The sequence below is a fragment of the Halichoerus grypus genome, chromosome 6 (assembly GCF_964656455.1).
Source record: "Halichoerus grypus chromosome 6, mHalGry1.hap1.1, whole genome shotgun sequence".
Classification (NCBI taxonomy): domain Eukaryota; kingdom Metazoa; phylum Chordata; class Mammalia; order Carnivora; family Phocidae; genus Halichoerus; species Halichoerus grypus.
In genome coordinates this window covers 95,816,540-95,829,719 of record NC_135717.1, presented here as the reverse complement: position 1 = coordinate 95,829,719, position 13,180 = coordinate 95,816,540, and the positions used below count along the sequence as shown (strand labels likewise).

Genomic DNA, 13,180 nt, shown 5'->3' with positions numbered 1-13,180 from the left:
GAGCCCTTCGTGTCCCAGGTCCGCTTGGGGGGAAAACGGTGAACTCCCCAGATCCGCTTCCTTTTGTGGTTGATAAAAGGGCGCTTGTAGAGCCTGGGGAAAAAAAATTTGCAAGCGCAAGTGAGTACCTTGCGTGTTTTGACGTCTGAAAACCTGACTCCAGAGAATCATTGAATCATACGTTGCAAGTTTCAGTGTTTAATGAAGTTTAGGGGACGCGTATTACTTGTGTTTGTAAAATCTTTGCAACGCGCACCCCAAGTTTGTCGCCCCTGTACCGAAAGCAAGGCCGAGCGGGGGTGGGGAGGGTCTCCAGTCCCAGGCGCTGCTGCACTCGGGGCTTCTGCCCAGTTTCCTGCCTCGGAGTTGTCGTGTCCGCCCCAGCTCAGAGCAGTTTGTGCAATTTAGAAACCCGATAGGAGGCAGCAGCTGATCTCCCACCACCCTAAAAATAATCCGCTCCGGCGCCCTGCTTGCTTCGGCTAGGGGAGGAAAACTGCCTTCGGAGTAAGTGAGTCCGTATTTTTTACATAAATATGACTTAAACATTTTAAGAGTAACTGTAAACTGTCGATTTCGGCAACCAAAAGGCGCCTGCGCACTCTCGCAGCGCTGCCTTCGGGGTCGCTATTTCTAGGATTAAGGCACCGGGCCCCAGCCGGAGAAGAGAGGGCGTGGGGATCAGGTTTCCAGCTTTACTTACAAAACTCTGCCGGCTCCTACTTAAAACCGGCCGGGAATAATGCAAGGAGTTTACTAATTTTTTTTCTCTTAGACAATCTCCTGTATTGTTCATGAAGTAGTTTTGTGTCTGCTTAATTTTTGTTACTCTTTACTTTTTAGGAGTTCTGCGTCTGGGTTTGAAACTGACAATTAAGACAGTGTAGGAAGCCGGTGTTTTGAAGGTAGTGCAAGTGCACGAGTAGGGGTTTGAAGCATCAAGCGACCGCCCAAGGTATTTATTTTTTGCTTGTTTGTTCAATTTGGGATTAAAAAAATATCCTATTGGCGTGTCCGAATCTTATCTGTTGAGTATCATTTCCTTTAGTGTGCCATAGAACTTCAACGGGTGCATTGAGATCAGACACTAAATCAGAAGTCAGTGGTCATCTTTGCTAGTGATTTTCCTACTTGGATCTGTCATTCATAGATAGGGAAATAGACATCTTTTGCTTCCTATTTTGTGAATCACAGACTGAATGAAAAATTTCAGAGGTTATTACATGTGTTTCTTAAGTGATCTATTCCTGAAAATTCCCTAGATAATGGTAATGCCTTTACAATGTTATGTTTCTCTCTTATAACGTATTGTTAATCTCAAACAACTAAAGAAAGAGTTACTTTGTATGTAAGAATGAAAGTTTTTATAGTGCTTTTAGCATGTTTTCTTCAAGTGTTTCTAGCATGTTTAAGTTCTTGGAGGTTGCTACTTCATTAGAACTGACACTTTCTTCTGTATGAGCAGGAAAGAGTGCTAGTTTTTACTTTACTTTAGCCTTCAACCAAATCCAAATTTTATAACTCTTGAGGGTGTGGAACTTTCTATAATGCATTTCAAAGAATAAAAATACTGAGGGTGTGATTCTTGCCATGAAACCTTACGTTTGGGCATCAAGGATTATTTTCCTTCTATGCTTTCTGCTTTGCAGACCATCCCTATAATCAAAGTTTCACTTTTGACATTTGTCTTTAAGGTTCGTTCAGTCAAGTTCTTCAACCCTGTCTGCTGTCCTAAACACTTGAACATCTTTCAGTGAGTTTATGCCTGTGGGAAGAAAAGTGTCATGTCTTCCTATCTGGCTTCTTTTCCCTCTCCCTCCTCCTGGATGCTTGGGCCTCTGTCAGTGCTTAGTTGAAGGAGACAGCTCCAGAAGGGGCCGGGCTCAGGGGCGTCACGTGACAGAGTTTAGCCGGCTAGAGCAGCGATTTATACTGTTCTCAAAACGTCCCTAACTTAATCATGGTTCTGGGAAGGAAACCCTGAATGACAATAGGAGATTTAAAAATTAATTGAAAGTCCTGATTGAATAAAATGCCTATGGCAAACACGATAATTATCAGCATAGCTACTCCTTCCCTCTTTTTGCCCATGTTGAGTTGTAAGATGGGCTGACTGTTAGAATGCGCCACATGTGTACTCTAGGTTTGGAGAAAGAAGCTCAGGGTCAGAGGGAAAAGGATGGAGGAGGAGGAGACAGAAACAAAGACCCGAGAGATGCGGTGAGAGGTAGTGAACAGGTTGGGAGCCCTAGGGCATTTGAGGTTAGAGATTATGGTAGAAGAAAGGAATCATTCTAAAGCTTTCAGTTTACTGATCTGAAGTATGCACCTTAGTATGATTATGTCATTGTGTTATTTCCTTGTCTGGTAGATCATAACCTTTATACCAAGAGCTACTGGGATTAGTGTAGTCTGATTTATATGGTCTAAGACCTCGGGTACTGTTTGTCATGTGCATTCTTGGATTCCTAGTGCCTAGCACATGGTCAGCATCAATACGTATTTTTACACTTAATGAATGGCCTAGAATCCCAGACATCAAGTACGTGGCTGGAAATGTTCTTTGACTTCTGCAGGTTGCTGTAGTTCTCTGATATTTTCTTTCCACTGTTATACACATTTATCCAGAGGTTACTTGATTGGTACATTTGAGGATTGATTAAACATACCAGGTAGGCAATGCTTATTATAGCTAATGAAGTATATGTTTTGCAAATCCAGATTATACTTTAGTATCTGGCTCAGTGATAATGATTAAATATCTATCTTATCTATCTATATATAAATGTGGCCAATTGGAATATTATCATTTTGGATAAAATTATAAAACTGGCAAAAGTAAAAATTATTTTCTGGTTCATTTTAGGAAACAGTTTATACATGTCTTTCAGTAAGAGTGGGTTCAAGTTTCTTTTTGTCATTTCCACTCAATAAAAGAGATAGTCTAAAAGATAAAAGAAAGTCTTAGAAATTCCATTACTAGCTATTATTTTTCAGTTTGTTTTTTTTTCTATTTTTTCCCATTTTATTGATGTACATTGCTGTATAAGTTTAAGGTGCACAGCGTGATGGTTTGATTTAGATGTATGGTAATATGATTACCACACTAGGTTTAGTTAAGATCCATCACTTCATATACCTATGGTACATAATACAAAACTTCCATTTTACTGTTACTTAAAAAATCTCAAGCCCGTTTTGATTATTTTATGAGGCTTGGAGCCTTAATAGTTGTTAAGAATTTGCCAAGTATATACCCTCATCTTGAGTTTTTTTTAATATGATTTTTTAAATGAGAAAAGGTCTCAACTAGAGATCATATCAATGATGTTCAGTAAAAGGGCTTACTGGAAACAATGTGTGAGAGGAATTCCATATAAGAATTTACAGACTGTAAACACAGGTTCTTTAACTAGTTGTTCTATTCATATAATGCTTTATAAAACTTTTGCTTGAAATTTGGTTTCTCCAATAGTTTACCTACAGTTGCCAATCTTTTCTGTATAACACTGTTTTTTTTTTCTAGGGAAAAATACTGTTCGTGACCAGTGCTAAATCATTTCTCAATGAAAGGGAAGAGAGAAAAGGTACTAGTTTACTTATTTATACCTTTACCAACCTTTAATAATCTAACTCAGAATCCAGTGTGAAATAATGTGGAAAAGAGACCAAGTGCAGTGAGGTTAAAGTCTTAAACTGCTACGTCTTTTAATGACAATAGATAAAGATGTTTTTTAAAAAATAGGTTGGAGGCTGCATGCTGCAGGGGGAGAAACATAGTTTAAGTCAGACACGTGGGTGTGGATCACTGCTACCCTACTGGTTGGCAAGTTACTGAACCTCAGAATGCTCTCCTGTAAAATACAGATAACTAACATTGCATGGCTGTTCTAAAGACTAAAGATAGTGTATGCAAAGTGCCCAGAATTTGGCAGGTAGTAGGTAAATAGGTGGCATAATAAGAGAATTTTTCAGAAGGCTAAAACTCTTGAGAATTTCACAGTGGTATTTTGATGCAGACCCTTGCTCTTATATCATCTGTCTCAGGGCGGCAACAAGAGAAATGCATTTAAAATGTGAGTTGGAGTGTGTCATTCCTCTGATCACCCCCCCCCCCAACCGCCCAGTGATTCCATTTCACTGAGTAGAAGCCAAAATCCCAACAATGGCTAGCAAAACCCTGGGTTACCTTGTCCTCAGCTTCCTCTCTAAATTTGCCTACTACTCTAATGTAATATTGATTTCCAATTAAAAAACATTTTTTTTGTTTCAAAATTTGATTAGGGTGCATTTCATGTAAGAATATTCTCTGAATGTGGGACTTGAGTAATTTCATTAAATTATCATTTGAGTTATATTTAATTTATCTGAAGCACTTGATTTTAATAGTCTTCAGAGAAAGGCTGATTGCTGTTTGCCACCACATTGGCTTCTGTGTATTAGTATTCCTTTGTACAGTTAACAAAAAGTGGTGGTAAATTTTGTCCAGCTTAAGTTATTTGCTAATGCATTTTCAGTGAGAAAGAACGAGAAAGGATTTGATATTACACTATCTTGTAGTATCAATCAGTAGTTTCATTTTTTCTTTCTTTTTCTTGATATATCACCATTTTTGTTCCGTGAAATCATTTTAGTCACACACACACTTCGTTAAGGTACCATCATTGGTAGATATTAATAATTATATATTTTCCAAATTAAAATAAAATAATTTTCTCTGGAAAAAAAAGTTCTAAAGGAAGTGATTTATAGAATGTATAAGGCCTTTATAAGAAACTCTTAAATGACTTTGGCATACAGTTTCCTATTTCCTCAATTGCAAAAATAAAGGGAGTTAATTTTATAATAAAACCTCCTCCTTAGGACTATGAGTGTATGAAAGGGAATTTAATAATGAGAGCCTCTTTCTCTTGTCTCTTCCTTTTAGAGTAAGTGATATAAGAAGAAATGAGCCTTTCATTCTGTGGTAACAACATTTCTTCATATAATATCTATGATGGTGTGTTACAAAATCCCTGCTTTGTGGATGCCCTCAACCTGGTCCCTCATGTCTTCCTGTTGTTTATCACTTTTCCAATATTGTTTATTGGTAAGTGATCTATTCTCCTATATTTCCTCACCTAATATTCATTTTAAGCCTTATTAATGGTTGAGATTTGGTATAATGTTGACCTAATTTTCCCAACATGAAAACTGATATGTATATCTGTGAGAAAAGAGCAAGCAAGTTTTTTGTGCTTCCCAATTATTTATGTCTTGGCATATGATGTTTTGTAGATAAAATAGAAGTCACATGTCTCCTTAGAAATGGACTTCAAGTAGCAGCAGCAGTGTTTTAAAAAGAGGGAAAGAGAATTATGTGGGATAGATCTAAAGCCTTTGTTGAGCACTTGTTTTGTGTTGGTGAAGAGAATGGAAAATGGGTAAAACATAGTACTTGCTTGGAATAGTCACTGGAACTGTCCAGTGAAACAGATGTATCAAAGTCAAGGGAAAAATGACTATCCCACATTGTAAGCTCATTTGCAGGTACGGGAACAAATTATCCTGGGCATTAACTTGCTAGAACAACTAATTCATGGGGCCAGTGGGGATGATTGCACGGAGAATGGCATGTTGGGGAATCTGAGGACACAGAGCGTGCAAGTTCAAGTAAGAGTGATAAGGCTGTGTTCCAGGTAGAAAGAATACTTTGTGCAAACTATTTGCAAAGGAGCTAAAAATACAGTTTTCTCTATTATTTTACAGTTTACATATACACAAAATCCAATTATTTAAAACAATTATGTATGACTTGTATAACTTCCCCAAAACAAGCAAAATAGACCTTTAACTTAAAAATTTTTTAAAAATACATTTCACATATAAAAATGACAGAGACTAATATGATAAACATCTATTGAGCCTGTCACCACTCATCTTAAGGAATCTAATGGTAAGAACATAAGTGAATCCCTCTGTTACTGTTTCCTGAGCCTGTTACTCTTCCCACATCCTATGTCCCTGTCCATTCAAAAGAGATAACTACTCTCTGAATTTGGTGTTTAACTTTGCTCATAAAAATAAATCTGCTTATAAAAATAAATGAAAAAAACCATCAGACTGCTTTTCTTAAGAAAACTAGCATATTTTAATGATCTGCTTCAAAAGAAGGTTTAAAAATAATTTGCACGCTTTTATTTCTTCATTTAACAAATATTGATTGAGAGACTACTATGTACCTGGCATTGTAACGGTGATCAAAAAATTTCTGTTATAAGATATATCCTATGCATAGGCCAACGAAACTCTTGGCACATTGTTATTCATGTTAAACAAATATATAGACATTAAATATAACTGTGCCAGAGTGGCCATATATAGAAACACGAGTTGTTGTTTATGTGGTTGGTGTTATTTGTAGGACATTAACAATGCCCTTTGGCCAAAAGTAGACCATACTTTTTTAAATGCAATTTTACAGTTAATAATTTATTTTTAACATTCAACTCACTTCTTGAGGGCAATTACTGTGACAGTCTTGTTTGCATCAGTAGCATTGAACATAGGCTGGTAAAGGGTATTTGAATCAAGTGGAGTTGGAGTGAGCATTGTCAAAGGGGAATGGTGGAGGAAAATGTAGACTGTTCACTCTAACATTGGCTACTTGAGTTAGTGAAAGATCATAAATAAATCTCAAAGAAGTATCAGGCATAAGGAAAGCTTGCTTTCAAGAGTTTACAGTGTAAATTCTAGTACAACATGTTATATGTAACTAGTCTTTCCGTAATGAAGTTCATTTGGGAACAACTAAGACATGAATCAATTTTCTTTTCAAAGAATGCTTCAGGAGCCCCATTAGTCCTTACAGAAATTCCTTCCTGCAATATTTCAAGCACAAACCCCGATTCATTCTTGAAGTATGTGAGGCTTCTCTACAAACAAAACATTTCTTTGAGAAAATATCACTACCACTGTTGAATAGTGCTGGCCCAGTCATAGGTTATAATTTTTCTCACATGATACACCTTTGATTGAGTTGACTCAACTAATGAGTTCTACATTTCATTACCAAATATGGCTCTTTTCGTTAGTCCCCCCATAGATTCCATGTTTTGAAAGATTTTAGACACCAAATTGCTTTTATTAACATCATCAATTTGGTTTCCTCTTAAACGAATCAGGGACCTCTCAGTAAGAGCTCTGATGAGCATGAGAGAACCATGTTGTCACCCAGAGTTGGCCTTATTCTTGAGCAGTGCAACAAATGTCAATGTGTTAACCTAGGCAGTCTTGTAAAAATTCATTGAAATGGAATTGTTATTTTTTTAACATAATGAAAATAGACCAGGATTTTCATTGCTACCCTAGAAAGCACCTCTCATTCCTCTTTCAGGAATCTCCCATCCCCAAATGATATCACAATATGAATTATTTCCATGATTATAATTAATCCTTTTACTTCTTTTCTATTTTTTTCAGGGTGGGGAAGTCAAAGCTCAAAAGTACAAATTCATCATAACACATGGCTTCATTTTCCTGGACATAACCTGAGATGGATTCTTACATTTGCTCTTCTCTTTGTGCATGTTTGTGAAATAGCAGAAGGCATTGTTTCTGACTCGTAAGTGATTCAACATAGTTAATACGATTACACTATACTAGTGAGTATATTGATATGATTGGTAGTTAAGAGCATACCAAGTCAGGCTTAACCCTTGAGTTATAACTCATTAGGAACAACAGCTGTCACTCATTTTATAGCAGTCCTGCTTATCTGTGATTTCATTTACCCATGATCAACCGAAGTCTGGAAGCAAATGGTCCTCCTTCTGATGATGGGTAGTCAGAAGGTCAGTCTACTAACGCTGCATCACAATGCCTATGCCATTCACCTCACTTCATCTCATCATGTAGATATTTTTCTCATCTAATATCATCACAAGAAGAAAGGTGAATACAGTACAATAAATTATCTTGAGAGAGAGGGAGAGAGACCATATTCACATAACTCTTACTACAGTATATTGTTATAATTATTCTATTTTATTATTATCAGTTGTTAATCTCTTACAGTGCCTAATCTATACATTAAACTTTATCATAGGTATGTATGTATAAGAAAAACATAGTATAGGGGCGCCTGGGTGGCTCAGTCATTAAGCGTCTGCCTTCGGCTCAGGTCATGATCCCAGGGTCCTGGAATTGGGCCCCATATCGGGCTCCCTGCTCAGCGGGAGGCCTGCTTCTCCCTCTACCACTCCCCCTGCTTGTGTTCCCTCTCTCGCTGTGTCTCTCTCTGTCAAATAAATAAATAAAATCTTTAAAAACAAAAAACAACAAAAAAAGAAAAACATAGTATATATAGGATTTGGTACTATCTGTGATTTCAGGCATTCACTGAGGTCTAGGAACATATCCCCCACAGATAAGAGGGGGACTGCTGCATTTGATAAGCGTGTGTTTTGTCCGTATTTTTGTGTTGCCACGTAATTTCTCTGATAACAAAAATTCAGGTCTCTGTGACTTATGCTTATTCATGTGCTGTTTCTTTGTTCCTTCATCTGTGTAGCTCTTGCAGAAAGTTCTCTCCTTTTAAACATTTTGATGTTTACTTTACCTATCAATGTAAGTATTCATAGAAAGATTGTCTATATTGACATATAGCTCAAATAGCTATATATTTATATATAAATATATAACCAGTTCCCAGATGTTTCCATTTGTTTTATAAAGAAGCAAAGATAGATGAGGCGGGCATTAAAGAAGTCTGAGAACCAGTGAAGATATAGCCACAAATTGAGGCAAAACACAAAACTGTTTTAAAATCAAGATTTGCCATAACACCCATATTTTTGAAGGAATTGAAGGAATTTTGTCATTCTTATAAAAGAAGTTTGCATTAAGCAGTTAGAATATAATGAATTCTACTTATAAACCTGAACATAATGTTGAAAAAATATTTTTATCATGTATTAACAAAAAATAGGAAATAATTTTGATAAGCAATATCAAATAAGAGAATTTTGATTATGAAATTATGCTAAATAGTGCACCATCAATTAAAGAACTGATATGAAAAGTTCTTAAGAGTTTTTAAAAAGAAAGCTCAAAAATCATTTTTCTTTTATTAATAAGGACCTCCCCTGACATCTGTTTATGTTTTTCTGTTGCAATTAATGAGGAATGAAACTTCTAAGCTTTTGTTATGGAGCCAACTATTTTGTAATGTTTTATGACAGTTCTTTGCATGGATGTGCACGTCTTAGTTTCTGATAAAAAGAAAAATCAGGGACTCTGTTGATATTGCATGCCTTCAAGCATTTAGAAGCTTGATTGGCTATTATCTTATTGATTACTGTTTAAAACCCTTTGGTGTATTTGTATTCTATTGTATTAGCATAGGCAATTCTCGTTTTTGTTTTTAATCCCTTAATATACAGGCTGACTCTGTGTGTTTCTGTGTGTATGTATAAGATGGATCAGTCCAACATTTCCTAAAAACTTGACACCATGTAGGCAAGAATGTCTCCTTCTTTCCAGCCTCATGATTGATGTATAGATTCAGTCAGAGACTTAGAGGCTGGGCTAAGAAGGGTGAAGACATATGCTAACGGCAGAAACTTATTTTATAGTAGTAATGATATAAAAGGCCCATCCTGAAATCAAGTAGAAATGTACTCTTGATTTGTGTTACCCCCTCCCATTCCTTAGCTGCAGACTGCTGACTGCTTCTCCTTAGTCTTTTATTTATTTGTTTGTTTATTTATTATTTAAATTAACATATTATGTATTATTTGTTTCAGGGGTACAGGTCTGTGATTCATCAGTCTTATATAATACCCAATGCTCATTACAGCACATACCTTCCCCAATGTCCATCCCTTACCCTTTTTATCCAAGCTTCTCAAAAATCATTTTCCAATGATTCCTGAACTCCAAAATTTAGTTTACTTTCTTGCTTGCCTTATCCTGTTCTGGCAACTGCTTGTACAAGAATGCCAGTGAACATTAAAGACACTTTAATGAACAGCTTTTCTTCCTTATCGTACTTATTACATTTGACATTGCTGATCATTGCTTCCTTCCTTCTTTTTCTTTTTTTTTTTCTCATTAAGCTTTTGTTTTATTGGGTCTCAAAATTCTGTGACAGATTTTTGGTCAAGTTGTTTCCATTAAAAAGTACTGATTTTAAAAACTAATAACTTAAAACTGCCACACACACACACACACAAATGGTCCACAAAACAAAAAAACAAATGGTCCAGAAAACCTTCCTTCTTTTTCTTTAACAAAATATTTATGAACTATTCTTTGCTGAAAATGTAACATATGCTCATTATAATTAGTGAAACAGTGCAAAGACTTTCCTAATTGAATATTTGATTTTCTTTTTTAGTAATACAAATATTAAAGCTATTCATTTTTCTTTTGAAACATCCTTACCTGTTTTGCACAGATTTTTGTTAAGAAATGTCCTCTTTTTTATTTCTATTTAAATAGTTTGTGGTTCTGCTTTAGATACTCTCCTAGATCTAGGAATCATTTTCAGTTTGCTTTTTAGTCTAATATGATTGATTTATTAGTAGAGCATATAATTGGTTAAACAAATACCTTTTAGGACTCATTAGCATTTCCATTTTAGTTAAATATTTGATTATTTTATATGGTTTTAATGAGAATTAGAAAATAATATATTTGTTTTGTTGGAGACAAAATTTTATTGAGTTTACTGATTGGATTACCCAAGTTTTACGTGTTGATTATTTTTATACTATTTAATTCATCAAATTCTAAAAATGTGTATTAAAGTTTTCACTATTATTATTGTTTTCATTTCAGCTTTTATTTTTATCAGTTTGTCTTTTTTGATATTATTTTTTTTGGCCTCCATGATGAATGCATTTTGATTTTCTTCTTTACTTTCTGAGTAAAGATTTTCTGCTATAATGGGATGTGTGTGCTTCTACCAGAACCTCGAGGTCTGCGAGTCACACTCTAAAAATAACAGAGCTTAAGGGAAAGAATAGGGTTGGGACACCACTCAAAACTTGTGCAGCTTTGTAAGTAGACAACTAACAATATAATAGCAATCCTAATAAATAGGCTAGCGTGGTTAAAAGACCCATGAAATCCCTAACAAAGAAATGCCACAATAAGTATAAAACTTTACTGTAGCTGTTGCTATCTTTATTCATCCCTTACTATATTGTCTTCCTTAATGTTGTTTTGTCATTTTTTTCTAACTTCTTGAATTGACTACATAATTTATTTATTATAATGTTTTCTCATTGAATATGTTTAAAGTTAGTTATAAACTTTCTTCTGAGTATGGTTTTGACCACATTTATTTATAGGCCTTGATAGGTAGTATGCTCATTTTTAAATTTCCTAAATATTAGGCAAGTGATTTTTAAAATTCTTTCTTTGGTTCCATAGTAAAAGAATACTGGAAGCATTTCTTAATTTCCGTGCTGATGAAATATTTACTTCCTACTTTTTCTTTTTGACCATTTTGAACTATTTCTGGGGGGTGTTGTATACCATAAGGACATGGTAACAAAAATGTGAAAGTACCACGATAGCATAAAAGCTGGTTTAAAAACTACCCACCACTCCCCAGAAATAGTTCAAATCACTTGCCTAATATGGTGTATATCACTGGTCATGTTCCAAATCTCTGCATACACTGGGCCTATTAGACAACTCCTTTTGCATGTTTAATAGACACCTTCACGGTCTGCATGGCCTTGCTGGAACTTACTAGCTTCTTTTCTCCAATCTGCTCATCTTCTTCAAGACTTAAGTGGTTACCCACCATCCACCTAGCCCCCTTGGGAATTATTCTTTATGTCTCCTTCACCATCACCCTAAGACCCTAACACTATTAAAGTCCTGTCCATTTTAACAATGAATATTTTCCAGATGTTGTATTACTTCCTTGTTTTTGCTGCCAAAGCTTAGTTCAGGCTTCCATCATCTCTCGCCTGGCCAATACCCATAATTTGCTAACTGCTTTTTTTTCCTTCTATGTCTCTTTCCTCTCCTCAGAGGCACACACTACCTATCAACTCCATCATCTGTGTTATTACCAGATTGATTTGTCTAAAACCCCCGAAAATCTGACCATACCACTTACCTGTTAAAATATTTCGATTTTCCAAAAGATTAGATTCCAGCTCTTTACCATGTCATAAGAGCTTTTCACCATGCATCCTATATCAAACTTTCTATTTGAGAATATTAAACTACTTGGAATTTTGAACATGTCACACAGTTTTGTGCTCCTATGTATTTACACATTCTGTTCCCTATTTTTAAAGTGCTCTTCTACCATGTTCCTGACTAGTGGATTCCCTTTCATATTTCAGTTTCCACCTTCCACCATATCTTGAAGTGTCTTTTCCAAATGCTCCTCCTTCCCCCACTCTCAAACTAGTCACTCTCTATACCTTTTATGTACGAATGTATTTAAGTAATTTGAGAAAAGTTAAATGTTTTACTAGGTGGCGTTATTAATGTAAATGAGTTGAGGGCTGTCTACCATGCAAATCTGGTTTTGTCATGTTTCCAATCCATGTGAAGCTCTCCATTGCCCTCAGAGTGAAATCTAGTCTCTTTTCAGTCATATTCAGTTGCGTGTGATACACTGAAACATGTCTGGGTCCTCTGCCTGGAACCGTCGTCCTTCTTCCTCCTCTGGGTAGCATTCCTCAGTCTTAGGGCCTCAGTGCAGAAGTCGGTTCCTTCACAAAGCTTTCTCTTCCTCAGACGCTGGCCCTGCATGTGCTTATAGTCCCTTCACCTGTGTGATCATTTCCTATTTCCTATTGCTATCCCCAGGAGACTCTAGGGTTTGTGACCCCCGATACTATATCTTGTCGTGTTCACTGTTGCATCCCAACATCTAATAGTGCCTGGACACAGCAAACACACGTGTGTTGAATGCATCAATGCCAATGGTGAAATCACTAAGGGCCATAAAGTTTAGGAAAACTATCAAAGGAATAAATGTACTTTTCTTGTACATTGGAGTTCATATCCATGTGGTTGTTTTCTGTCGCTTTAGGTGTTAACTTATTTCAGCAGTTCTACCCTTCAGTAGAGGAGACGTTCCATGTTTGCTCTTGTTGTGAGTATTTAAGGGCTTGTTTAGCCGAGGTACCCGGTCCTCTGTGTCGGGGATAAATCCTTTCGGCGG

The 13,180-nt window shown here is 36.0% G+C and overlaps 1 protein-coding gene across 5 annotated transcripts in view; it reads left to right on the top strand.

The window, feature by feature from the left end:
- Positions 1-357: 357 nt before the first annotated feature.
- ABCC9 (ATP binding cassette subfamily C member 9) overlaps positions 358-13,180 on the top strand; it is a 136,352-nt gene continuing 123,529 nt past the window's right edge. For 2 of the 5 annotated variants that reach the window (XM_078075743.1, XM_036119208.2), the window contains exons 1-5: positions 358-507; positions 844-955; positions 3,527-3,587; positions 4,928-5,089; positions 7,462-7,603. In XM_078075743.1, coding sequence (XP_077931869.1) covers positions 4,948-5,089; positions 7,462-7,603 — 284 coding nt within the window. In that variant the 5' untranslated portion in view covers positions 358-507; positions 844-955; positions 3,527-3,587; positions 4,928-4,947. Of the gene's footprint in view, positions 512-843; positions 956-1,694; positions 1,754-2,585; positions 2,673-3,526; positions 3,588-4,927; positions 5,090-7,461; positions 7,604-13,180 lie in introns of those variants that run through there. The other 3 variants (XM_078075742.1, XM_036119209.2, XM_036119216.2) reach the window with 3 other exon arrangements.